This window comes from Pygocentrus nattereri, chromosome 9 (assembly GCF_015220715.1).
Source record: "Pygocentrus nattereri isolate fPygNat1 chromosome 9, fPygNat1.pri, whole genome shotgun sequence".
In the NCBI taxonomy this organism is placed as follows: Eukaryota; Metazoa; Chordata; class Actinopteri; order Characiformes; family Serrasalmidae; genus Pygocentrus; species Pygocentrus nattereri.
Window position 1 is genome coordinate 44,670,301 of NC_051219.1, and position 27,284 is coordinate 44,697,584.

A 27,284-nucleotide genomic window follows, 5' to 3' on the forward strand; every position below is an offset into this window, starting at 1 on the left:
CACGAATTAAAAAAAAAAAGTACCCATGAAGTAAAGAAAACGTGCGCACAATTAAAAAAGAACGAGTTAAGAAATCGTGACCATGAATAAAAGAAAACGTGCGCTTGAATTAATTTAGTTTTTACCTCCGGGGCTCCATAAAATCTGGACGCCGCGTCAGCTCCGTCAGAGTAGAAATGAGCCTGTATGCAGCGAAAAGTCACTTTGTCGACTGTCAAAGAAGTTCAAACCAGTTCAACTTTTGCTGCACCGGATTCTGACGTGGAGGCGCATCAACCAGTTGTTACCGGACAACAGGCAGGCGGACCCAAGTGCAGTGGAAAACCCGTGAGATAGGGTTTTAAATGGAGTGTGAATTTGGTGATTATGCAGGTTGGAGTTGACGTGGCTCAGTTACCGCTGCGCCACCGGGGCAGCACAGGCAGAAACACCTCGATGAATGGGAAATTAAAAAAAAAAAAAATGGAAGGAAAAGGGCAAACAAAGGTGATGCTGAATGCAGCACTCAAAACAAAGGCTGAGATAGAAAAAGTGAAATGAAAGACAATCAGAAAACAAAAAAACACTTCCTCTGTGATTCTGAGAGGAAGGTCAGCTTTATGTTTCAGCTGTTTGCTATTTGTGGAGTAAATGCTTTTGTTTGGTTTGGAGTCGTTTCTTGTTCAAGCGTTTCTTATTTTTGGCTTTTAAGTAGTTTTGGGGCAGTTTCTCGTTTTTCTTTTTGTTTGACTTGCTTATCAGTTTCTGACACTGTATGAAATGCTGTCATTTGTACATCACTGCTGTTGGAAGAAAACCTCGTATCTCCATCTTTGTTGTTTTTCAGTTTTTGACATAATTTGAAAATACCTGTTTCTCTTTGCATTGTGCATGAATTTGACGATGAATGGACCAAAAGAAAAGTCCCCCAATGACTTGGAAAAAGGTCTGGGTCCACTGACTTACATTAAAAGCAAAGTAAGTTTTCCCTTCTCCATTTTGGAGATACAAGGTTGTATTCCGACAACAGCTTTTGTTCATATTTATAAACAGCAGTATTTCATACAGTATCAGAAACCACAGAAGCAAGATTACTTAAAGAGACACTGGCTACAAAATGAACAGGGTTTTGTGCAATATCATCATTTGTAAATGCTTAATCTTTTAAATGCAGAAGAACACAGAACTCATATTTCAACACTTTCAGTCCAGTTAACAGTTAATAGGACTTTCTATCAGTTTACATCGATGACGTCAGTGAGCCAGTCTCCACTCACAAGCTGTAATTTTAGCCTTCAGCTGCCCAAAACCTTTTGGCTGTAGAACAATGGAAAGAAATGGGAGGTGGCCAGGCCGTAGATTCAGCCAAGCCAGTTTTCTCACTGCTTATAACTTCTAGAGCTGGACTAAAGGCCTGCTGTGTCCGATTAACCACTGACAGCCATTCATGTTTTGATTTACAGTGTGTAGGACCAAACGTCACTTTAGGCCAGGAGTCGCAAGCCAAATGTTAAAAAGAGCCATTTTGTCCTTTCAACAGAAGTCAAGCCACCTTGGGAGCCACAGCATTTAATGTCTATTTTCTAGGGTGGCTGTAAATCTGTCTCAGTATGTGCTGATGTGCTGTTATAGACAAAAAACACTGAAGTAGTTTAATCTTCAGCTCAGCTATAGCTGCTTTTCTCGCATCTCCAGCAGGAAACTTTCTTGTAAAATGTCTCTCAACGTTTATTACGAGGCTGAAGTCGCTTCTCATTCGCCAGATTGTTTTTCAAATTTCCCCGTTCCACCTTAAATGATGCCTGAGGCTCCAGGATGTCACTGCTACACGATTTGAGGTATAACAGAAAAATGACAACAAAAAACTGATTTCAGCCTCGCGACTTTAGTGTTTGACAGTTTCTCGTTGTGGATTAAACGTATAAGGAAACCAGCTGGAGTGATTATAAACACAAATCAGTCCATCCGTCTCTAAATTATCAGTGTCCGTCTTAAATCTCTCTCTTTGCCGTTTCGTTGTCTACTAGCTGGGCGAGACTGTTGTCTGTGTTGCTATGGTGACCAGTCGTCTGCGCTGATCTTCATGATTTTCATGTCTGTTACAAGCTTCAAAACATGGGGCGTCTCCTACAAACTTTAAATGTCCATATTTAATCTAGAACAGGCAAAGAATGCTCATTTTAGCGCTGCCATACCACTAGAATCTCATAAGACTGCTAGTAGACGTTAGTATTATTGTATAGGTGGGATTTTTCCACGCTTTTCCTCAAATTTTGGCATTTATGACCCAAACTGGAGGCCCAGCCCTGATGGTCACGCTCACAGCTGAAAACATGAGATCAGCAATATGAAGTATGAATTTCAAGTGGGAGATAATCCGGTTACGCTTCAGCAAACCTCACAGTAACAGGGCTAAAGTGTGTTTAGTAGCTGTGGAGTTCAGTGCTGCAGATGTAATTGATGGTCTATAAAGGGACTGGATGTGGAGAGCTCAGTATTCTGTGTGTCCCCTGCAGATCCGACAGGAGAGACACAGGAAGCGCAGCCCGCCAGCAACATGAGCACCGCAGCAGACTTACTCAAGCAGGGAGCAGGTCGGCGCCACCACCCTCACGCTTACCGCGTCCTCGTCTCTGCTCCTCACATCTTACTTCGTTTTTTAATCGTCTTGTTCTTCTCTGGTTTTCCCTCTTCTTCTTTTCTGTTTTGTGTTTTTCTCATTTTCTTTGTACTTAAGCAGCTTACGGGCTACTTTTTCCCTTTTCTGTCGTTTTTGTTTCTCCTCACTCTTTTACTGCATCATCGCTCTGTTCTGCTCTGTCATAGTTGCCTTATTTTCATGGTTGGTTAGTGTAGTGGTTAACACCTCTGCCTTCTGCGCTGTAGCCTGGGGTTCAAGCACCCTACACTACACCAATAAGCGTCCTTGGGCAAGACTCCTAACACCGCCTTCGCCTCCCTGTGTAAAGTGATCAAATTGTGGATGAGAGCGTCAGCCAAACGCCATAAACGTAAAAATGTCATTTTCACTGTTCCTCTCTCTCCTCAGCGTGTAATGTTCTGTACCTGAACTCAGTGGAGACGGAGTCACTGACCGGACCGCAGGCTATCGCTAAGGCTGTGGGAGCCACTGTGACTCGCAGCCCTCGGCCCTCAGCCACCGTCGTCCACTTCAAAGTGTCAGCGCAGGGCATCACGCTGACCGACAGCCAGCGCAGGTAACACACACTTAACGTAGCTGAAGCTGTTTCTGAATCAGACCTTCTGATCTCAGATGCGTATTGAGGTTTCCTTTAGCACCTGGGTCAGTTCACCCCACCTCACTCAGGCTGCGTTCACATTACCAGTGAACCGATTTTTTTGCTCTAATGTGAATCAGATCTGGTGTTTTCAGGGCTGTGTGGACACAAATCTGATCTTCTCAAATCCGACCTGAGCCGCTTTCATATGTGGTCCCTGTTCGGATGCGTATCCGATTCGTGGCCATGTGACCTTAATGTGATCATTCAGCGTTACCATGGCAACAGCGGCGAACAGCCGTTAAAGCCTGTAAACGGTGGAAAAGCAGCTCGTCTCACCTTTTCCTCCTCCGTCTGGCTCTAATAATGAAGCTGAGAGCTGATCAGAGTTAATGATCTTCTCAGCGAAGCTCGTTCTGCTCGTTAGTTTGTGCTGATGATGCAGTGATTCAGTCACGTGACGTTACTGAGTAGGAGGAGCTCATGAGGGTCAGTTCAGGCCGGTTCATCACATTAATGACCGATTTGAGTCTCTTATTTAAACGAGTGAGAAGCATCGAGTCAGAGAGATCGGATTTGGGAAAGGAGGCTTGTAATGTGAACGAAGCTTTACAGCCTGTCCAGTCGTGATTAAGGATTTCTATGAAAGCTGTACGTTCCCAGAGGAAAGTCCTGTATATATTGCTCTTTGACAGCTCAGCAGAATTTTTTTCTAAAATTCCGTATCATTAGACAAAAAGGAGATGAGAGATACAGGGAATAAAGGAGAGACAGGAGGAGGGAAGTTTAGCTCTTTCCTGAGTTTTTTAGTTAGGAATTTTTAAGGTTGCATCTTAAACTGCTTCGTAAATATTGAATTGAATTGCTTATGGAACGGATCTTATTCAAGAAAGAGTTAGGATTGGCTCTTTTGGAAAAAAAAAATAGGATCAAGAAGCCGTTTAAAAACTCATGGTGTAGCTTCTAATATTACATAGAACTTAATGATTAATAGGCTTGGCAGAAATGCAGCAATATTATATATAAAATCTGACATTTGCAAGAAGTACATTTGAAAATCCAGCAATAAAGATGGAATATTGCTCAGTCTGGCATAAAAGAATTCATCCTCCAATAATTGAACCTGCTGTGGGAATTTAATAATACGAGACCAGTTGATTTCATATCCGGTGAAATTTTATTTATTTACAGTTAATATTTCAGCTCAGTTCAGTCATTCTGTAAGCAGTAAAACTCAATATTCATGATTTAATGTAGAACCTGATGGACTAACTTTGAAACATAATAATCACTGGGACACAGCTTTATAATGGCATGTCTGAATATCGCTGCTGTTTTTAGTGGAAAACATCGTATCTCCAAAATGGTAATTTTACAGGAGAAGGACAAAAAGCTACTTTACTTTTAATGGAAGTCAATGGAATCAGAATTTTTAACAAGTCATTTTGGGTCAATTCTTTTAGACCGTCCATCATGAAATTTACACGCTTTGTGTACGACAACAAGCATTTTCACTTCGTCATAAACTGAAAAACAACAAGAAGTGAGATGTAAGGTTTTGTTGCGACAGCAGTGATATATTAAAATGAAGGAAATTCATGATGTGACCAGACAGTGACCAGACAAGGTGAGTGGGCGTGAAATGACCCATCTAAAATCACTTGCGTACGCACTCTATTACACATCACTAATGCAAACTCGCAATAGGTAGTTTGTTATAACCTCTGTAACTCGTGTGGGTCCAAACCGCACTTGGTCGTGTTCTTCATAACGTTCATATTCCATAAGCTCCATCCAGAAGCTGGGCGTCGTGTGAGGCTGTAGCTCTTCTCTCCAGTCTAATAGACGGTGACGTCATTTTAAACCCTTATAATAAAAGAAGCTGAACTCTGACTGGAGGAGTTGTCTGTTGTTTTTCAGGGTGTTCTTCAGGAGGCACTACCCCGTCAGCAGTGTGACTTTCAGCAGTGTAGACCCGCAGGACAGGAGGTGGGGGTCTCTCAACACGTTGCTCACACACTGCCGTCTACCATACACAAGTAACATGTGAAGGACTGCGCTGATTACACTGAGGATGCTATATCATTTATCTGTTTGTCTGTCCGCTCATTCATTCGATCATCCATTTATTCATTCATTCGTGTTACATGCTTTTAACTCAATCACTCTCATTCAGATCAAGGACGAGTCATTCCACAAGATCAGTGCCGAATGCTAACCGGAACGTTTTTCAGGACAAGTCTTTGTTTTCCGTCTTCTCTCAGTTAACAAGCTTGTTTTTTGTGCCAAATAACACTGAGAAGCACAGTCACTGGATTTGTGTGATGGTGTTATGCTCACAAATGAAAAACACAGCAAATTAGTAATATTAAATAATTAAAAATACCGTCGCTCGTAACTCTGCTCTCTTAAAGGCTTAAATGATTTCACTTACTCGTCTCACGTCACTTCATGTGAAAGAACATCGTTTTTATAGCTAAGAAAGTTGGTGTGATGGGGTGGAAAATACAAGGACACAGATTGCCCCAAGCGGTGGGCAGCCCTATCCGTAGCGCCCGGGCAGCAGTTGGGGGTTAGGTGTCTCGCTCAAGGGCACTTCGTTCACGTGCCGTCGGCTCAGGGGATCGAACCGGTGACCTTCTGGTCACAGAGCTGGTTCCCTGACCTCCAGCCCACCAGCCCCAGATCTCATATTCTATTAATATTCTTTGTGTTGACTTGAAAACAGATTAACACCTTTTTCACATGCAACACATTTTTTCAATCGATTAATATATTTAATCTCGAAAAATCATTTATAGAAGATTTTTTGTCTTAAACAGCATCAAATGTATTTCCTGCAAACAGCACTTTTTGTGGAATGACTCTGAAGGTGCAGATTATTTGGGCTTTGTACTTTATTTGCTTGAGACTCACATTCATGATTTTTACCACTTAAATGTAATCAGATTTCATATGATGTGAGTGATGATGCATGAATCTGCAGGCTGCTCTGTGTGTGTTCTTGTTTGTGTGTGTGTGTGTGTGTGTGTGTGTGTGTGTGTGTGTGTGTGTGTGTGTGTGTGTTTCGGGGGAGGGGCAGGGGATTCTTTTGTAAGACTACAAATCTATATACACAAAACAGCAATGAATACCGGCTTATGTACAGTAGAGAGCAACAATCAGAGAATCTTCATTTATTCAATTTCAAGTTAAAACAGGAATTAAGTAGTAAGTTATTCATTCTCCAGGAAAAAAGCAGAAAACATACTTAATATTCACCCCAAGGCATCAAAAGTTGTAGGAAAATGCCTCAACATTATGGATTTTGTGCAAAAAATTCAAAATCCTTCATACAATGTACATTAAATATTTCACCAAATGTAACAGAATACATAAGGCTATAGTCTTACCTTCGTGTGCGTTTTTTGACCATTAATAAATTCCCTTAAAATTCACTCCAATGCATCAAAAGTTGTTGGAAAATGCCTCAACATGATGTATTTTGTGCAAAAAATTCAAGGTCCATCAAAAAATGCACTTTTGATATTTCACCAAATTTGACGAAATACGTAAGGCTACAGTCTTAGCTTCGTGTGCGTTTTTCGATCATTCGTACATTCCCTAAAAATTCACTCCAAGGCATCATAATGTGTTTGAAATTGTCTCCACATGAGGAACTTTGTCCAAAAAATTCAAATACTGTCATAAAAAGTACATTTGGTAAAGCACCAACTTTGACGAAATATATGAGGCTATAGTCTTACCTTCGTGTGCGTTTTTGAACCGTTAATAAATTCCCTTAAAATTCACTCCAAGGCATCAAAATGTGTTTGAAATTGTGTCCACATGATGTATTTTGTCCAAAAAAATTCAAGGTCCATCATAAAATGTACATTTGATATTTCACCAAATTTAACAGAATACGTAAGGCTACAGTCTTAGCTTCGTGTGCGTTTTTTGACCGTTCACCAATTCCCTTAAAATTCACCCTAATGCATTAACACATAATTCCACAGAAGCCTCGTCAGCTAAACATAACATAAGTATTCTACATTAATTTAGAGATGCACTTATAAGCCCTTCTTCCATTCTTATTTCAGTATCGATATCTGACCCTTTAGCATTGGCTGATCCCGAGTAACAATACCAACACTATTTCTATCTAACCTAACTTGTAACTATCTATCTAACCTATAATTCCTGATATTTATACAAATTACATTTTTAATATATTTTATTTTGGTAAAGTCTGTGTTCTGCATCACCATTAACACACTCAGCTCGACTAGATGGTATTTACTTGTTGAAATATATGTATTAGTTGCTTAAGAAAACTTTCTATTTACTCCATCTAATTAGTATTTACTGTTCTGTAAGTAGTAATAGGAAACATGAAGCGATGGACCGTGAGACCCCACTGCTGAGTGATACTGCTGACCAACAGAGGTGCAATGCAGGCAGGGCTAGAGGACACATAGGCCGTGCTGTGTTAAACACCAAATTGAGGCTAAATGCTGTCACTACAGCAAGAGTCTGGTGGTTCATTCTGCTCTCTAAATAACATCAACTCAGCACCAAAAAACTGCCGTTACAGATGCCACAGACATGGCTACTGATACACACGTATGCGTCCGAAGTCGCTTCATTGTATCGGTCATATATAACGCTACCCCATCACCGATGCTGATAATGATACAGTATCAGTGCAACACTGAATTTAGTGTGTCCACACTTTGCCTTTATTATAACCGCCATTCTTTTCAGGGTTCTTGTTGTTTAAGACTTGAAGATTAAGACTCGAGACTCGTCTGCAGTGACTTGGGACTTGAGGCTTGACTTGCTTGACATGGCACTTGAGTCTGAAGACTTGACTTGAGTGTGAAGACGTGAGTGAGAAGACTTGAGTGTGAAGACTTGACTTGAGTGTGAAGACTTGACTTGAGTGTGAAGACGTGAGTGTGAAGACTTGACTTGAGTGTGAAGACGTGAGTGTGAAGACTTGACTTGAGTGTGAAGACTTGAGTGTGATGAAGATTTGAGTGTGAAGACTTGAGTGTGATGAAGATTTGAGTGTGAAGACTTGAGTGTGCTGAAGATTTGAGTGTGAAGACTTGAGTGTGATGAAGATTTGAGTGTGAAGACTTGAGTGTGATGAAGATTTGAGTGTGAAGACTTGACTTGAGTGTGAAGACTTGAGTGTGATGAAGATTTGAGTGTGAAGACTTGAGTGTGATGACTTGACTTGAGTGTGAAGACTTGAGTGTGATGAAGATTTGAGTGTGAAGACTTGAGTGTGATGACTTGACTTGAGTGTGAAGACTTGACTTGAGTCTGATGATGAGTGTGAAGACTTGAGTGTGATGAAGATTTGAGTGTGAAGACTTGAGTGTGATGAAGACTTGAGTGTGATGAAGATTTGAGTGTGAAGACGACTTGAGTGTGATGAAGATTTTGAGTGTGAAGACTTGAGTGTGAAGACAACTTGAGTGTGAAGACTTGAGTGTGATGAAGATTTGAGTGTGATGACTTGAGTGTGAAGACTTGACTTGTGTGTGATTACTTGAGTGTGATGACTTGAGTGTGAAGACTTGACTTGTGTGTGATTACTTGAGTGTGATTACTTGAGTGTGAAGACTTGACTTGTGTGTGATTACTTGAGTGTGATGACTTGAGTGTGATGACTTGAGTGTGAAGACTTGACTTGTGTGTGATTACTTGAGTGTGATGACTTGAGTGTGATGACTTGAGCGTGAAGACTTGACTTGTGTGTGATTACTTGAGTGTGATGACTTGAGTGTGATGACTTGAGCGTGAAGACTTGACTTGAGCGTGAAGACTTGACTTGAGTGTGAAGACTTGACTTGAGCGTGAAGACTCGACTTGAGTGTGAAGACGACTTGAGTGTGAAGACTTGACTTGTGTGTGATTACTTGAGTGTGATGACTTGAGTGTGAAGACTTGACTTGTGTGTGATTACTTGAGTGTGATGACTTGAGTGTGATGACTTGAGCGTGAAGACTTGACTTGAGCGTGAAGACTTGACTTGAGTGTGAAGACGACTTGAGTGTGAAGACTTGAGTGTGAAGACTTGACTTGTGTGTGATTACTTGAGTGTGATGACTTGAGCGTGAAGACTTGACTTGAGTGTGAAGACTTGACTTGAGCGTGAAGACACTAAGCAGCGTCATCACAGCTTCAGCTGGACAAATCTGGACTCTCATCACAGCGGAGACGATTGTTACTGATAACTCGGTTTATTTTCGGTCTGAACGTGCACGTCTGGGTGAGGGGAGCATGTTCATGTTCTTGCCTGCAGCTCTGTGTGTCTGTGTGAGTGGGAGTCTGTTTCTGAGTCTGTGTCTCTGTCTCTGTCTCCCCCTCCTGCCGTAGGTGGACTAACTCAGACAACACAACGTCTAAGTAAGTGCCCGGTGTGTGTCCGTCTGTTTGCTGGTGATTGTGTGTGACGTCAGCTTTAGTGATCTGATGATGAGCTGGTTATGCGCCTGGCATGTCGTTCTCTGACTCGCTTCATCCAAACAACTGCTTCTCCCTTCAAAGTGACGTTTACATGATTGTGCTGGTCTGCGCTTTTATATCACTCCTCTGTTGAACTGTTACTCGGTGTAATGTTGATCATTCACAAACATTTGATAATAATGCTGATAAATAGATTTTGTTGTTTGATTTGTTGATTAATATTGATATTGATGTTGATTTTGTGTCCTAGAGTCCACTAGTGGAAACGCATATTCCTTCTAATTTATACAGAAATGGTCATTAGAGTAGAATCTTTGAAATAAATGTCAAAAATTTGCTCTAAATGGCTCATATTGTGGAAAATTGAAGTTTAAATCTTTTAAAACCAGCACATTTACATTTATCCACCTGTCCCCTATGAGCCTCACAGAGCAGGTACTGTGTGGTGGGTCATTCTCAGCACTGCAGTGACACTGACGTGGTGCTGTGCTGGTCTGAGTGGATCAGACGCAACAGTGCTGCAGGAGTTTTTAAATCACTGTCCACTCACTGTCCACTCTATTAGACACTCCTACCTTGTCGGTCCACCTTGTAGATGTAAAGTCAAAGACGACAGCTCATCTGCTGCTGCACAGTTTGTGTTGGTCATCCTCTCGTCCTTCATCAGTGGTCACAGGAAGCTGCTGGCTGGATATTTTTGGTTGGTGGACTATTCTCAGCCCAGCAGCGACACTGAGGTGTTTAAAAACTCCAGCAGCTCTGCTGTGTCTGATCCACTCAGACCAGCACAACACACACTAACACACCACCACCATGTCAGTGTTACTGCAGTGCTGAGAATGACCCACTACCCAAACAGCACCTGCTCTGTGAGGGTCCATGGGGGTCCTGACCACTGAGGATGAGGGTAAAAGGTGGAGTTATTGTTAAAAATATGAAGAAATGTTCTCATTTGTTCTCAGATGTTCTCTCCATCAGTGCATGTACACCTTGTTCCTAACGCCTCGCTTGTGGTTCTCTCTCTCCTAATAGAGTGTTCGGCTTTGTTGCTAAGAAACCGGGCAGCGTGGCGGAGAATGTGTGTCACCTGTTTGCCGAGCTGGACCCCGAGCAGCCGGCCACTGCCATCGTTAACTTCATCAATAAAGTCATGCTGGGGCCGCAGAGACGGTAGAGGCTGAGGAGGACGAGGAGGAGGAGGAAGAAGGGAGATGAAGTTCTATAAACAGACAAGTTCTTTCTCCACGCAGCACCGACGTTCCTATGGAGCTACGAGGCTGTTAGTAGCAGACGTCCCTCGACTCCCAGGCCAGAAAAGTGGCCGTCCGGTTAAAAGCTTCAACAGCTTAGAAGTTACCAAAATACTGATGAAAATATTTTGTCCTGCAGGGGAAAGACTTCAAAACTAAGACCAAATCCGAATGAAACAAAGCAGGAAAGTGACGTCTCCGTAAACAACACCGGTTCACTCCCCTGTGAACTAAGAATAAGCACTGTTGATTCATTTCTACAGGAAGATCGATATCTTTGTGTAAGGCATTAGAGTTTCATGTGCACTCAGAATAAAACAATACTGTATAGAGGAAGATCATAATCTCAGCAGCTGACAATCGACAGGTGTAGTTCTGTCTTTCTGTGTGTGTTATTTGTATTTCACTGTTCCAGACACAAGACGGCAGCAGCAGTGAGAATTTTTAATAACTGACCGCTATAACCAGAGGTGGGTCGAGCAGCCTGGAACCTTCCTCAGGTGACAGTGACATTACTTCAGCGAAATAATAGCTTGACCGTAGACGTAAAAGCAGCGGCCAAAAGGAAAAAGTCACATCTTGTGTAAGATAAGAAAATAGTAACAGGTCAGAAATAACAAACAAAATACCGAGTTCCTTATAGAACCTTTCCAGTAGATTCAGCATCAGGACAGTAACTGAAGTTGCCTCTTTTTTAGGTTCCCTCTTTTTAGGGTGCCTCTTTTTAGTATCCCTCTTTTTAGGGTGCCTCTTTTTAGGATCCCTCTTTTTAGGTCCCCCTTGGGTGTAAAATTGCCTCTTTTTTTAGGGTGCCTCTTTTTAAGGTGCCTCTTTTTAGAGCCCCTTTGGTGTAAAATCGCCTCTTTTTAGGATCCTTCTTTTTAGGGCCCCCTTTGGTGAAAAATAAAACGCTAGAGCTAAAAAGTGGGTCATGGGCAACATCAGGTGCCGTCAGAGGCAGCATCAGAAAAAGGAATCAGGGTTTACACTGTTAAAGATGCTTCCTCAAGGGCTCTGTAGAAATGTAGTTCTTTGTATTGTGAAATGGTTCAAATCGATGGAGACTGTTGTGTGTGTTTGTGCACATCACCGAAAAGGGTTCTGTTGTTACGACGTCAAGCTTGTAACGATAGAAAAAGCCTTTTTTGGTGCTATTTAGAGCCACAACACCTTCTCCACCAACCTGAAGGACCATTTCACCACATAGAATACATGATCTCAGTTTAGATCTCATGACTCTGAAGAACCCTTGAAGAACCACCTCTTTTAAGAAGGTGGATACATTGACGAATGGAACAGAGTGAAAAAGTAGATTTTATTCTTTACCAATATAAGTATTATAATTTAAAGATACTTAGAAAAGTAGAACTTGCTTAAGCACACGGAACCGAGTCAACAGAACTCGTTTGGACTCATCTCTGGCTGTAGCTGGTCCTGTTTATCTTCGTGGAGTGGACAGTAGGCGCTATGCATGTGTTTTGTGGCCCATAGTGGAAGAACAGCAGAATGTCAGAGAGAGTCTGAGACGAAGGGATGGGGCCAGGAATGGGCGGGGCTTACTAAGGGGGGGGGGGGGGGTTGGGGGGGGTCACAGCGGCCCATGTTGTGCATATACCAGGCGAAGAAGGATTTTAATGTAACGTAAAATGTTTTATTGGAAGTCTATGGTGAGCGTTTTCCGTTCAGAGAGAATTTGATAAAAGTCCAGGCAGGAAATACATTTTGCTTCCAGAAACGGAGTCACACCAGAAAAGCTTTAGAGAGGAGAACTACCGCTATGTAATGTCTTCTGGAGTTCCCAAACGCTAGAGGGCGCTCCCGAGCGAGTCCGATATGACCAGAGCATTTGAGCAAAATCATAGTTTATAAATGCTGAAACATTTTTAATGTAAAATAATTCAATCATTTTCTGAACAGCATAAAACATTTTAACACCGCTGTTATATTTAAGAGCTTTTAAACTCGGGTTATAGGAGTTTAAAACGGCGCCTCCTACGTTCATGACCAGAACCGGTTTATGAGGAGTCTGGCCACTTCCTATTTCCCCCATTATATCAAAAACAGGACGTCTAAACAGCAGAGGGCGCCCGCGAGGGCGTCCTTGATGAACGGAAGTAAATAGCGCTCTCTGGCTAAACACGGAAAGTTAAAATAGTCTCTACTCACATCGTTTTGGAAAGTAGGACGTATTTCACTAAAAAAGCACAGAAATCTCACCTGAATGTTTCCTTTATTGTACAGCAGACGAGTTACGGGCAGCAGAACGCTGGGATTACTGCTGCTGATCGATGGGCGAGCGAAGCAGCTCATTGGCGTCATGAACGTACATGAGGCGGCGTTTTAAGCTCCTATAACTCGAGTTTAAAAGCGCTTAAAATATAACAGCGGTGTTAAAATGTTTTATGCTGTTCAGGAAATGATTGAGTTCTTTTACATTAAAATATTTCAACATTTATAAACTGTGATTTTGCTCAAACGCTCCATATCAACCCATTCAGTCGCTCAGGAGCGCCCTCTAGTGTTCGGGAAATCTGGAAGACATTACAAAGCAGTAATTCTCTCTAAAAGTTCTCTAATGACGTCTGTGAGCACGAACAGCCAACGAGCTGCCAACCAATCAGCACTCAGCAGCAGTAACGTCCGCCTTCTGCCGCCAAAACATTTGCTTTTATTTTAGTGAAATTCATCCTTTTACTTTCTAATATTAAAGAAACGCTCTGGGCGAGTGATTAGGCAGTAGTTCAACTTCGCTTTCAGCCATTGGGCTCCATTCACTCCCGTTCATTGAGGACCCACTCGCAGGCGCCCCCTGCTGTTTAGACGTCCTGTTTTTGATGTAACAGGAGAAATAGGAAGCGGCCAGACTCCTCATAGCTGTTGTTTGGTTGGTGACCAGAGCCAGTTTTTCTCAAGCCCTCATTATGGGTCAGTTAACCTCCGTCCATAAGACTTTTAACCCCTGCTATCGTGTGTAGTGGAACATTTTATTCAGATATATTCATCCTACCGAGACAGACGAGCAGGGGAACTCTCTCCGCCCATTTCTATTCTATTTCCTGTTCATGTTAACAAGAACGACGACATTAAAGAAACTCGCCAAAGCTTCTACTTTACTAAAGCCCTTCGCTGAGCACCCATATTTATAAGCTTTATCCAGTCTTTAAACGTTGTTTGCGTTCATCAGCGAGTTGTTTGCTTGTTTTGAGAGAGAGAGAGGGACAGCGTGTCTGACAGCTTTAATATATTGTATTCTGTATTTTCTCGTTGACCTCTGTATGTAGTAATATATTCTCACACGCAGCTGACTTGGAAAGTGAAAACAAGACTTTGAGGAAGGAGCAGTTTATATGAAATGGATTTTTTTAAAGAAAACTATATGCTATTTTTTCAGTGTAAGCACAAATGAAGAATATAATAAAGAAATGTAAAGTTGTGGTACCAAACTAGGTGTCTGTTTGCATTTTTCCCTTTTTTCTTAAGGTTTCTTAATTCATCATTTTTGGCAAGTCAGTTTTGATCAGATGAACTTTTTTTTTAAATCAACGGTGCCACTGATTAATTTCACCCCTACCCCTTGATTTCGAGTGTTGCCCCTTGTTCCTGAGCTACAGGGCAGTGGTTGAGATCTTCCTCTGAAATGAGACCCTCTAATAAAAGAGCATCACTTCATTAACAGCTACTAGCGCCGCTCTGTAGGCGACCCTGCCCGTCTGCAGGGACAGCAGAGGAGGGGACAGTTCAGCTCCTCACTGCTGGGCTTTAGTTACATTTAGGGATCATACGCCTTCAAAGAGGGGGGCAGTTATTTATTATCACCCCCACTAATTCTTCAGTGATGTGAAGCTGAAGTCAGAGATTCTCCTGTTCCACCTTAAATGGATTTTTACCATTTCACCATTTAAGGTGGAATGGGAAAATTTAGCTAGACAGGCATCATAAATTAAAACGACAAACTAATAATGGTTTTAATTTTAACAGAAAATTCTCACATTTGTGGGTTTCTTTGGTCTCTTGTGCTCCGTCACTGGAGGGTCATGTAGCACCAACACTTCGCCCTATCCCTCTATCTCAACAAGAATTGGGACACCCTACACCTACATCAGCTTCATCTTCACCAGCATCACAGGAGCATCATGAGGCTTCACTGGCTGACAGCTGGGCTCGTCACCCAGAATGTGTTCAAGCGTCGATGTAAAGAGGGCGCGGTCACTACTTTGGTTTGCGTCCTCGGATTCTTTAAACTTTGTTTTCAGACTTTTAACTGTTGGCGCTGCGGCCTCGTTCTCCTGCGGCCGCGTTCTCGCATTTCTTTAGAAATCTCTTCAAACACGGAGGGTTTTGGATGAGTCTCTTCTAATATATGAACAGAAATATCACCCCAAATGTTTAGGAGTCTCAGCAGCGCACAATTATGCCGAATGCCGAGTTGGACTGATGTAAAAGTTGCCTGAATTCTGATCTGGCTGGTCAGAAAGAGTCACGTTGCTGCAGATCAGATCCAGATCAGCTTTAGTGCAACACATCTGCGTCACATGAGACGAAAAAGTAGGATTTGGGCCTCTTTCCTGCGGTGTGAACGTAGTCTTCGTAAACGTTCCTAATGCTGCAGAAATGACCACACGCAGAAAAGACTGGTTCCACTGATTCTGTCTGGCATTATTTTTTCACCCGTCAGCATTTCTGGGCATATCTCAGTCCACAGTGAACATCTACTGGCACAAATAGAGCCTATAAAAACTTTAGGAAGAGGCCAAATGGGACGATGCTCCTCCTTCACGCTTCTGGAGGAACGTTTCACTGCTGTCAGAACGAATCAACGGATCAGAAGTAGGGCAAAGTCTGAAGACTCGAGACGGTTTGCTGAACCAAACAACCGAAAGCTTCACTGCAGATGTAGATGCTCCTCTGCTCTCATGTCACCCAATTCCTACGAGTTCTACACGGGTGGTTTGCTTCAGCAGAAGATGAGAATGTGAAGTCATGCTGCCTCATCTCGTACTTCTTCTTCATGACCATCTACGTTCAAACATGACATATTCATGCAACGAGTGAGACATCAAACAGCCAACGGAGCCCCAACGCAGCTGTAATAGAAACTTCAGTTATGGGTGCATCAAAGGGGACAGCGTAAACAAAGTAGATATCATAAAAAGCATCTTTACTTTCACAATCTTTGGTAACTGTTGTTGATATCTGCTATCTACAGTTGGGAAAAGAGACCTAACAAAATCTAGACAAAAACGTTGCTCCACACAAGTACAGCGACTTTTGGTTTAGCTCGTTGTTGGTAACCGAATGAAGGAAACGTACATTTCGACTGTTCTTTTCTGATGGTGTGTCTACGCAGTTTGATTCAGCAACATTCTGTACAAACAGTGGGAATCAAAAAAAAAAAATCAAACTAATAATTAGAAAAAACATTCATCAAGTGCTGGTTACAAAATGTTCCCCTTTGGTTTTGGTTTCTACCGTGAAAACAAACAAAAAAAATAAAAGGAAAGTTAAAAAAAAAAAAAAAAAGACATTCACAATTTCAGTGAGCAGACCTATAACTAATGGGCCACACCCATATTTAAGGCCAAACGTGACCCAAAACAGTGACTAACCACATAGTATTTGAGGCAGTGGTGATCAAACTCGGACTAAACGTAGTTTAGCACATAGCAGATGTGAGAAGACTCGTAAGCATTGTGACCCGGAGTTCCCAGAGTTTCTACACATTCTACGGCAACACTGGTTCTAGACGCTTCTAGTGTCAACATGGTATTTGCGATAACCGTAACGTGAATCACCTGATTAAAGCAAGTAGGTTCTGCATGTAGTCAACCCAGGCGGTGTAGTGCTTATTTTAAGTGTATACTCAAGACACACACCCAACAGCTGAATAAGCCCCTCCTCAACATCCTCTGTTAGTCTATGGGCCAACGTTTACAATGCATTACCCCTACAAAGAGGAGCCCTTTAGTACCGCTGAGGTCAATCCATTGCATACAAAAACAACAGGTAGCTCCAAAGAATAAATAACAGTTGTTCCCAAGTGGAATTGAATTGTGAATTGAACTCCTCGTGAAACAATTCTCAGAGTCTGCTGGTACATTGTTTAGCTGTCAATAAGGGACTGGGAAAAAAAAACGCTTGAAGTCCGGTCGGAAATGGCCGCGGAACGGCTGGGCTTCAGGAAAAAGCTGTCGGGCGGGCGGGCTGCGGGTCGTGGTCTTCGGGATAATCTAGGTCATGCTCCATGTCGGGGCTGTGCTCTTCTCCCATGTCTGGAGACATGGAGCCTTCAAGGTCCTCCCCCTCCAACTGCTCCCCTTTCATTCCAGCATGGTGCCTGTGCACAAACAGCCAGTAAACATCAGCTGGGGATAAAGGTGGACGATACGGCAAAGTTATTATATCACGATACTTTAAGACGTGTTCACAGTACATCACAATATCTTGATGTTGCACGCTGTAACGCCACGTATAAAAATACTACAGTAATAAATCCAGTTAAACAGGCCTAATTACGCTCACTTTCTAATGAAACATGTAGTTAGTATTATTTTAGTACTAACGATATCAATTTATCACAATAACAATAAAATATCAGTTATACTGCCCAGTCTAACTGCTTATTGACCAGGGTATATTTTGGCTTGTCCATATGAATCTACACGACCAAATCATAAGGCGAATTATTGACTATGAAATAAATGTAAATATTTATTTATTTTGTTTTGTTAAATCTCCCCTCAAATGATCAGAACGTGTGTTTTCTGATCTCCACATTTCACTACATGCTCACAATTTACTGCTAAAGTCCAAAAATCTCGGCCGCTCTTTGTGTTGTTCTCTAAAAGTGATGTTTCCAGAGCAGATCACTGAAGAGACGCCGTCTGTTTATAGTTTAGAGCCCAGATTTGGGGAAAAACGGGTCGACTTTCAGTAGAAAAACAAAGTTCAGCTTCTTTTATTATAAGGGTTTAAAATGACGTCACCGTCTATTAGACTGGAGAGAAGAGCTACAGCCTCACACGACGCCCAGCTTCTGAATGGAGCTTATGGAATATGAACGTTATGAAGAACATGATGAAGTGCGGTTTGGGACCACCGGTGGTCTCGAGGAGTTAAAAAGGCCAAAGTAGGCAAAACAGAACCAACTATTTATATTTAGCATATATATATATATATGCATAAATGAGCTTGTCATAGTATAATGAATCACAGTCTACAGGAATATCTCTGAAACGAGGAGAACCAGGGTTGAGTGAGGTTTTAATATCGGATATAAATTGATCTGACTTTCAACAGAAATAAATTTAAAAAAACGTAACTGCCACTGAATACGCCGATCGGGCATAACATCATGACCACCTCCTTGTTTCTACGCTCACTGTCCACTTTATCAGCTCCACTTACTGTATAGCTGCACTCTGTAGTTCTACAGTTACAGACTGTAGTCCATCTGTTTCTCTGATACTCTGTTACCCTGTTCTTCAGTGGTCAGGACCCCCATGGACCCTCACAGAGCAGGTACTGTTTGGGTGGTGGGTAGTTCAAAGCACTGCAGTGTGTGTTGTGCTGGTATGAGTGGATCAGACACAGCAGTGCTGCTGGAGTTTTTAACAGAGTATCAGAGAAACAGATGGACTACAGTCTGTAACTGTAGAACTACAGAGAGCAGCTATACAGTAAGTGGAGCTGATAAACTGGACAGCGAGCGTAGAAACGAGGAGGTGGTCATTAAAAACCAGGCAAGCACAAAAATATAAACACGCTATGAGGAAAAGAAAAATGACACTCTGTTTCTTACAATCTACTTTCTTAAAGTGAACAGTCACTCACAGAGCAGACATGGGGGACAGCTCCAGGCTGGAGTCACTGTGGGAGCCGTCCTCGTGCTCCTGCGCAATCATCTCCTCATGCATAGCGTTGGCCAGGGCCTTCAGAGTGGAGCCCCCCATAGAGGCAGAGCTGTACTGTGTCAGGCCACCGTCCACCTTCGCAGCCTAGACGGAACCCATACACATGCTGTAATATCACTTCCATCCAACCATCAGCACACTGTGCACGTACGGACACCTTACTGCACACCCTGCACACCTAGACGCTTCATTTCAGTACCTGACTGTCTGTCTGTCTATGTATCTGTCTATTTGTCTGTCTGTCTATGTGTCTGTCTATTTGTCTGTCTGTCTATGTGTCTGTCTATTTGTCTGTCTGTCTATGTGTCTGTCTATTTGTCTGTCTGTCTATGTATCTGTCTATTTGTCTGTCTGTCTATGTGTCTGTCTATTTATCAGTCAGTCTGTCTGTCTATTTATCAGTCTGTCAGTCTATCTATCTGTCTGTCAATGTATCTGTATCGGTCTGTCTGTCTGTCAGTCTCTGTATCCACCTGTCTGTAAATCTATCAGTCTGTCTGTCTGTATCTGTCTGTCTCTCTGTATCTATCTGTCTGTATGTCTACCGGCCTGTCTATGTATCTGTATGTCAGCCTGTCTGTCTGTCAGTCTATCTATCTGTCTGTCAATGTATCTGTATTGGTCTGTCTGTCTGTCAGTCTCTGTCTATGTATCTTTATCCATCTGTCTGTATATCTATCGGTCTGTCCGTCTGTCTGTATCTGTGTCTGTCTGTCTATAACTATGTCTGTCTGTCTATCTGTATCTATCTGTCTGTCTATAAGTATGTCTGTCTGTCTATCTGTGTATCTGTCTGTCTGTGTATCTGTCTGTCTGTCTGTGTATCTGCTAGCGTGGAATAACCGGTCTGCAGCATCTCTGCTGCTGTTGCTGCAGATTATAAAGCGTCGGAGTTTAATTTAAGGTGAATCAGTGATGGAGGTTTTCGTAAATTTAAATCTTGTGCAAAATTAAAAAAAAACATTTTTGTTGCCAATTTGCTGACGTCATGAAGTCTTTACCTGCAGAGCAGACAGGGCAGGGCTTTGGCCAAGGCTCGCCTGGATGTTCTTCAACAGAGAAGGTGATCTACAGAAATGTAGGCATAGAAATCAATTCATGAGAATAAACAAAAGCAATGAACTATGGAATCAAAGCACAACCAATTCCTTTCAATGACAAAATAAGAAGGGGGAGTTGGTAAGCTTACCCAGTGATCTTCTGAGGTCTCCTTTTCTGAAACTCCAGCTCGTCCACAGTCCAAACGGCTCCTTTCACGTTCTCCACTCTCACAAAACACTTGTGGAGACTGAGGTTATGCCTAACCGCATTCTGCACATCAAAGACAATAAAATATGTACATTTTTTGCGCTACAATATCGAACTAGAGTAACTGCACGAAACATTTAAACAAAGTATTATAATCTTTTTCTTTTTTTGATCCGTTTTTAAAAATGTTAACAAAAGAAGCATCAAGAATGATCAGAATCAGAACCAGAATCGGGCCTTATTGGCCAGGTCTGCTGTGCATACAAGGAATTTGGTTTTGGTTACAGGAGCTCCCAGAGCACAGCATCATGTTCTATGTTCACACGTAGGGAATAAGATAAAATAAATATAAAATATAACAAAATAAAATAAAACCTGCATTCTCTCCCTCTCTCTCTCCCTCTCTCTCTCCCTCGCTCTCCCCCTCGCTCTCCCCCTCGCTCTCTCTCTCCCTCTCTCTCCCTCGCTCTCCCCCTCGCTCTCCCCCTCGCTCTCTCCCTCCCTCTCCCCCTCCCTCTCCCCCTCGCTCTCCCCCTCGCTCTCTCCCTCCCTCTCCCCCTCGCTCTCTCCCTCGCTCTCTCCCTCCCTCTCCCCCTCGCTCTCTCCCTCCCTCTCCCCCTCGCTCTCTCCCTCCCTCTCCCCCTCGCTCTCTCCCTCCCTCTCCCCCTCGCTCTCTCCCTCCCTCTCCCCCTCGCTCTCTCCCTCGCTCTCTCCCTCTCTCTCTCCCTCTCTCTCCCCCTCTCTCTCCCTCTCTCTCCCTCGCTCTCTCCCTCCCTCTCCCCCTCGCTCTCTCCCTCCCTCTCCCCCTCCCTCTCCCCCTCGCTCTCTCCCTCCCTCTCCCCCTCGCTCTCTCCCTCTCCCCCTCGCTCTCTCCCTCTCTCTCTCCCTCGCTCTCCCCCTCGCTCTCTCTCTCCCTCTCTCTCCCTCGCTCTCCCCCTCGCTCTCTCCCTCCCTCCCTCTCCCCCTCGCTCTCCCCCTCGCTCTCTCCCTCCCTCTCCCCCTCGCTCTCCCCCTCGCTCTCTCCCTCCCTCTCCCCCTCGCTCTCTCCCTCGCTCTCTCCCTCCCTCTCCCCCTCGCTCTCTCCCTCCCTCTCCCCCTCGCTCTCTCCCTCCCTCTCCCCCTCGCTCTCTCCCTCGCTCTCTCCCTCTCTCTCCCTCTCTCTCTCCCTCGCTCTCTCCCTCTCTCTCTCCCTCTCTCTCTCCCTCTCTCTCCCTCTCTCTCTCCCTCGCTCTCTCCCTCCCTCTCCCCCTCGCTCTCTCCCTCCCTCTCCCCCTCGCTCTCTCCCTCCCTCTCCCCCTCGCTCTCTCCCTCGCTCTCTCCCTCTCTCTCTCCCTCTCTCTCTCCCTCCCTCTCTCCCTCGCTCTCTCCCTCGCTCTCTCCCTCCCTCCCTCCCTCCCTCTCCCCCTCGCTCTCTCCCTCGCTCTCTCCCTCGCTCTCTCCCTCTCTCTCTCCCTCTCCCCCTCGCTCTCTCCCTCTCTCTCTCCCTCTCCCCCTCGCTCTCTCCCTCTCTCTCTCCCTCTCCCTCGCTCTCTCCCTCGCTCTCTCCCTCTCTCTCTCCCTCTCCCTCGCTCTCTCCCTCTCTCTCTCCCTCTCCCTCGCTCTCTCCCTCTCCCTCGCTCTCCCCCTCGCTCTCTCCCTCGCTCTCCCCCTCGCTCTCTCCCTCTCTCTCTCCCTCTCTCTCTCCCTCTCCCCCTCGCTCTCTCCCTCTCTCTCTCCCTCTCCCTCGCTCTCTCCCTCTCTCTCTCCCTCTCCCTCGCTCTCTCCCTCGCTCTCTCCCTCCCTCCCTCTCTCTCCCTCCCTCCCTCGCTCTCTCCCTCGCTCTCTCCCTCGCTCTCTCCCTCGCTCTCTCCCTCTCTCTCTCCCTCTCCCCCTCGCTCTCCCCCTCTCTCTCTCCCTCTCCCCCTCGCTCTCCCCCTCTCTCTCTCCCTCTCTCTCTCCCTCTCCCTCGCTCTCTCCCTCGCTCTCTCCCTCTCTCTCTCCCTCTCCCTCGCTCTCTCCCTCTCCCTCGCTCTCTCCCTCTCCCTCGCTCTCTCCCTCGCTCTCCCCCTCGCTCTCTCCCTCGCTCTCCCCCTCGCTCTCTCCCTCGCTCTCTCCCTCTCCCCCTCGCTCTCTCCCTCTCTCTCTCCCTCTCCCCCTCGCTCTCTCCCTCTCTCTCTCCCTCTCCCTCGCTCTCTCCCTCTCTCTCTCCCTCTCCCTCGCTCTCTCCCTCTCTCTCTCCCTCACTCTCTCCCTCACTCTCTCCCTCCCTCCCTCTCTCTCTCTCCCTCCCTCCCTCGTATGGGTCTAAAGTTAAAGTGCTGAGAGCAGCAGCAGTTAAAGGGTGTACAGTGGCAGAGACAGGGGTCAGTGGGGTAACAGTCAAATAAGTGGGGTACTATGAATTTTACATTATTGTATTCTAGAGTGAGAATGAGCATATGGGATGATCCCTGAAGACACTAGTTTTGAATGTCTTGTATTAGTAGTAGTATTTTAGCTGATTTAGCTTCATTAACCACCGCAGTAGTATACTAAAAGAAAACAATATCATTATAGATCAGTCACAGCTTTTGTGTATCTGGATTGAACCCATTTTGTACACCAGTCAGGCATAACATGATGACCACCTCCTTGTTTCTACTCTCATTGTCCATTTTATCAGCTCCACTTTGTGCCTCTACAATTTCAGACATCAGTAGCCACGTTTACATGCAGCCTGATAATCCGTTAATAATCCGACTAATAGCTCAATCGGAATAGAATACGTCCATGTAACCAACTCAAGTGGAAGAGTCTAGTCCAATTGAGGCCATTCGGAATACAATTTCTATCAGACTGATCGAGGTGAGTAATCCTCTAAATAATCTGTTAAATAGAAGAATAATATCCATGTAAACGCCTGTATCCGATTACATTCCCTATCGGTTCAGTTTATGATCACTTTCCCCACACTCTAGTTATTAAGTGACCCTTAGTCCCACAGCGGGGAAGTTCCACCTCCGCATTTTAACCCATCCATGCAGCGGAATACCGCATACACACTAGTGAACACACACAAACACACACACACACACTAGGGGATGGTGAGCACACTTGCCCGGAACAGTGGGCAGCCCTATCCACAGTGCCCGGAGACTTTAGTCACGTACTGTTGTCTCAGGGGACCAAACCAGTGACCTCCCGGTCACAAGGCTGGTTTAGGGGCCATTCAGGGAAACATTCTTTACACCTTCAGTGTCAGTGACTTCTTTGGCACTTTCCTTTGGATTTGGAGCAAATAAGCCAGCAGGCTCCTCCAGTAATAATCACAGACAGGCTTCAGTGTTCAACCAAACAGGCCATTTTAAGATGAGTTTAGCTGCTGCCTCAGTAGCCATGTTTACATGCAGCCTGATAATCTGTTAATAATGCGACTAATAGATCAATTAGCGTAGAAACACCTCAATCGAAATAGACTAATACAGTACTAAATACAGTTTCTATCAGACTGATCGAGGTGGGTAATCCTCTAAATAATCTGTTAAATATAAGAATAATATCCATGTAAGCGTCTGTATCCGATTACATTCCCTATCGGAAAGTTTCAGTCCGTTCTGCATGAGCGTCGCGTCACAGTGAGAGTTTATACCGTTCAACACGGCGGAGCAGACACTGGTCTGCAGAGGAGACGAAGTTCATGCTCTGATCTTTAAAAGACGGCGGTGGGACGGACGTCCAGCTTATGCGTCTCAGAGCACGACGTCTTCCTCTCGGCCTTCTTTAATAAGGACGTGTGAAGGACGTTTTCCTGAGTCTGACGTCATTTTAAAGCAGTTAAAACCACAATCACTGCTCACTGCTGCTCATCTCACTCTGACTGGACTCACGTGATGCTCGCCATCATGGTAACGTTCACTCTATGCGCTACTCCATGCATGCGCGTCATTTTGCATCGGATTACTTGTACTGAGCACGTAAATGAAGATTTTCCATCAGGCAAAAAATCTTTGCTTGTAAACATAGCTATTGATCAGGACCCCCATGGACCCTCACAGAGCAGATCCACAGTGATCCACCACCCAAACAGTACCTGCTCTGGGCTAATAGAGTATCAGAGAAACAGATGGACTACAGTCTGTAACTGTAGAACTACAGAGTGCAGCTATACAGTAAGTGGAGCTGATAAGATGGACAAGGAGGTGGTCATAATATTATGTCTGATCGGTGTATAATAGTCTTGCAGTTAGACCAACAAACATCACATGTTTTTGATGTAGTCTAAAGGTGAAGATCATCTAATTCTGAGTAGATAATACAGATAAAGCATGTTCCTAGAATTCACTAAAATCTCACTGCAAACCCAAAATATATGCAGATATGAGCCCACAGTATCAGTATGCATTAAAAAGTTGGGTTTTTCGGTAAATCGGGTTCTTTAAGAAAGAATTCCTTTTGGAGTCAAGAAACAATATTGAGTAAACATTAAATGAACGATCTGTCGTTTACCTTCCATGTTGCTGCGTTGCGCCTGAAATAGGCAAAGGTTCGAGTGAACCAGTTGTAGATCTCATTTAGCGTTAGCTGCTTTTCTGGAGACTCAAAAATCGCCTAAAGGGAGGAAAGAAAACCCTCAGGTTAGTGTTTTACCTAGTGCTGCACCTTTGTGCTTAGTTAAAGCATTTAAAACCAAACAAACAGCTCACTAAAATTCACAAATATTAGCTCAAATATTCTGATATTACAAAGAGGCCAGTGTCTGGCAGACGCTTCTTACCTGCCTTATCAAAGCTGCATATGTAAATGGTGGCCTGACTTCAGCACTCAGGTAAAACTCCTTATTCTGCACAATGTCTACAAGGAAACATAAAAAAAGGTTTAACAAACTGTGACGAAACCGAAACGGCTCCGTTAAAAATCTGATTTACAGTTACTCCAGATGTAGTCGGGTAACCAAGACGTGACTGGTGTCTAAATTTTGCCTCTTTAGTGTAGCACTGGAGCTGCGAGCCCAACTTCGTTCTCTCTCAACCTGCTCAAATGCATCCAAGCTCAAACTTAATTCATTAAGTACAGATATTTTGATGTTTTAGGTACAAAAATATAAAAATAACTTCACTGTGCAGCTGAACACAGCAGGCAGCCACACCACAGTAAAGTTTTGTTCACTATTATAGTGCGCAGCGAGTGACGGTGTGTACTGACGAGTCAGCTGAGCAGGCTGAGAGAAGTTTCTGGGCATGTATTTCAATCAATCGACCAGCCTTTAATTAAACTTGGAATACATTGAGGGAAACCCTCGTTTACAATGTGGCCAAGCAATAGAGAAGATAGAGAATAGACCCTTATCAGTCCCACAACGGGGAAATTTCACCTCCGCGTTTAACCCATCACCACATACACACTAGTGAGCACACACACACACTAGGGGGCAGTGAGCACACTTGCCCGGAGCGGTGGGCAGCCCAATCCGCAGCGCCCGGGGAGCAGTTGGGGGTTAGGTGTCTTGCTCAAGGACACCTCAGTCATGTGTTCGGCTCTGGGGTTCGAACCGCCGACCTTCTGGTCATGAGGCTGGATCCCTAACCTCCAGCCCACGACTGCCCCAAATGTTATAATAAAAAAATAAAAATTATATTGGAAAAAAAAATAATAAAAAGGTACCAAAAAAATGTTAAAATCAACAGACCATTAAAATCACAATATAGTCACGTAACAAGTAACAGATCAGACAAGCATAAAATAAATAAAAACATCAATGAAATAAAACAGATAATAAAAGATAGAATATAGAAGCAGTAAGACAATAAACTGACAAAAATAAATTAGAAATTTGTGTACATTTAATTTTTGGCCAAACCATTCCTTTAAAACTGACTGACGATCCACAGTGCAACAAATTCCCTTTGGGAATGGCTTTATACCATTTGTGTATATTTGGGGGTGTGGACTGGAGGTCAGGGAACCAGCCCTGTGACCGGAAGGTTGGCGGTTCGATCCTCTGAGCCGACAGCACATGACTGAGGTGTCCTTGAGCAAGACACCTAACCCCCAACTGCTCCCCGGGCACTGCGGATAGGGCTGCCCACCGCTCCGGGCAAGTGTGCTCACTGCCCCCTAGTGTGTGTGTGGTGTTTCACTACAGGTGAATTTCCCAGTTGTGGGATTAATAAAGGGTAACTTATTACCTATGTACAAGTAGATTGTACGGACATAACACGAGTCGTTAAAAAGTTCCAACGTGTTTAAAAGAGAATTAGATTCTTTCTCCAACCTTGGTCCATGGCCATGTTGTACTTGTCGGAGTAGCGTTTGCGAATGGTCCCCATGCCGTGCAGACTGGTGGGAATGATGACGGTGGGCGTCTGAGGCAGCGGCGTGAGGGGTGTGGACGGGGCCGTGGCACTTTGGGAAAGGCTCATAGACGGAGTGGGCTTGGGAACCGTCGCCTTGGCAAGAGTGAGGCTGGAAACCAGGTTCACCTTTTAGGACGCACATGCACAAAGACAGTACAAGCACAGAGACAAGATGTAACGTTAATGCTGGATGAAACGGGCAATTCACTGAGATTATGGGAAAGATGGAGAAGAAAAAAAAGGAATACATTTCACATAAATTGTGGCAAGACAGTAAAGCCACAGAACAAACACAGACGACAAGAAACTCACTGATCTTGCTTGCAGGTCTAACAAGCACCTTTTGCCAATACAACCACTGCAGTCTATAAAGCATTTCGGTGGACAGAACAAGGTAAATAAACGTAGGTGCCACACAGGCTTTAGACGGTGTATGAATCCGACGCTGCCCACTGCCAACAAGCATCTGGGATTGTTTAGCTCCGAGCTGCGGCTGACATGCCATCCAACTGTGGAGCTTTATGTGAATTTACAAATCCTACCAATTTCATAGGACCAGAATGTTCCTAAAATCTCCTCACTGTTCCTTTAGTCGATGACCTATCACAGCTGACGCAGCCTACATGAAGATGTATGGCACATTATAGTCCTTGTTCTGCAATTAAACTATTAGGACGCATGTCTTTGCAGCAGTGGGGGGTTTCCATTGTCCGAAAACGCAAACAAACGTAACTTTCCACCCAAAAAAGGAGGTCTGTCACCAACCGAGATTAAAAGCCTTCATGGTTCTGGGGAGAAACACAGAATCCTGGTGGCAACCGCGGTTTGCCTGTGTGCTTACCGGCTGTGGGGTTGGTTTAGGCTCAGTAGCTTTGACATGGAGGT

At 44.1% G+C, this 27,284-nt stretch overlaps 2 protein-coding genes across 6 annotated transcripts in view; one reads left to right on the forward strand and one right to left on the reverse strand.

Annotated features, from left to right (window-relative positions):
- tns2a (tensin 2a) overlaps positions 1–11,294 on the forward strand; it is a 126,502-nt gene extending 115,208 nt beyond the window's left edge. Inside the window, exons 24-28 of one of the 2 annotated variants that reach the window (XM_037541169.1) lie at positions 2,496–2,573; positions 3,029–3,197; positions 5,139–5,207; positions 9,591–9,620; positions 10,713–11,294. In XM_037541169.1, coding sequence (XP_037397066.1) covers positions 2,496–2,573; positions 3,029–3,197; positions 5,139–5,207; positions 9,591–9,620; positions 10,713–10,854 — 488 coding nt within the window. In that variant the 3' untranslated portion in view covers positions 10,855–11,294. The remainder of the gene's footprint in view (positions 1–2,495; positions 2,574–3,028; positions 3,198–5,138; positions 5,208–9,590; positions 9,621–10,712) is intronic. The other variant, XM_037541170.1, reaches the window with a different exon arrangement.
- A 4,773-nt stretch (positions 11,295–16,067) lies between these two features.
- The window catches only part of foxp1a (forkhead box P1a), a 59,488-nt gene continuing 48,271 nt past the window's right edge, over positions 16,068–27,284 (reverse strand). For 3 of the 4 annotated variants that reach the window (XM_037541659.1, XM_037541658.1, XM_037541660.1), the window contains 8 exons: positions 27,241–27,284; positions 26,318–26,525; positions 24,821–24,897; positions 24,553–24,654; positions 20,030–20,151; positions 19,842–19,908; positions 18,761–18,924; positions 16,068–17,264 (listed from right to left, as the gene is read on the reverse strand). The exon at positions 27,241–27,284 is cut by the window's right edge and continues 40 nt beyond it. In XM_037541659.1, coding sequence (XP_037397556.1) covers positions 17,105–17,264; positions 18,761–18,924; positions 19,842–19,908; positions 20,030–20,151; positions 24,553–24,654; positions 24,821–24,897; positions 26,318–26,525; positions 27,241–27,284 — 944 coding nt within the window. In that variant the 3' untranslated portion in view covers positions 16,068–17,104. The remainder of the gene's footprint in view (positions 17,265–18,760; positions 18,925–19,841; positions 19,909–20,029; positions 20,152–24,552; positions 24,655–24,820; positions 24,898–26,317; positions 26,526–27,240) is intronic. The other variant, XM_037541657.1, reaches the window with a different exon arrangement.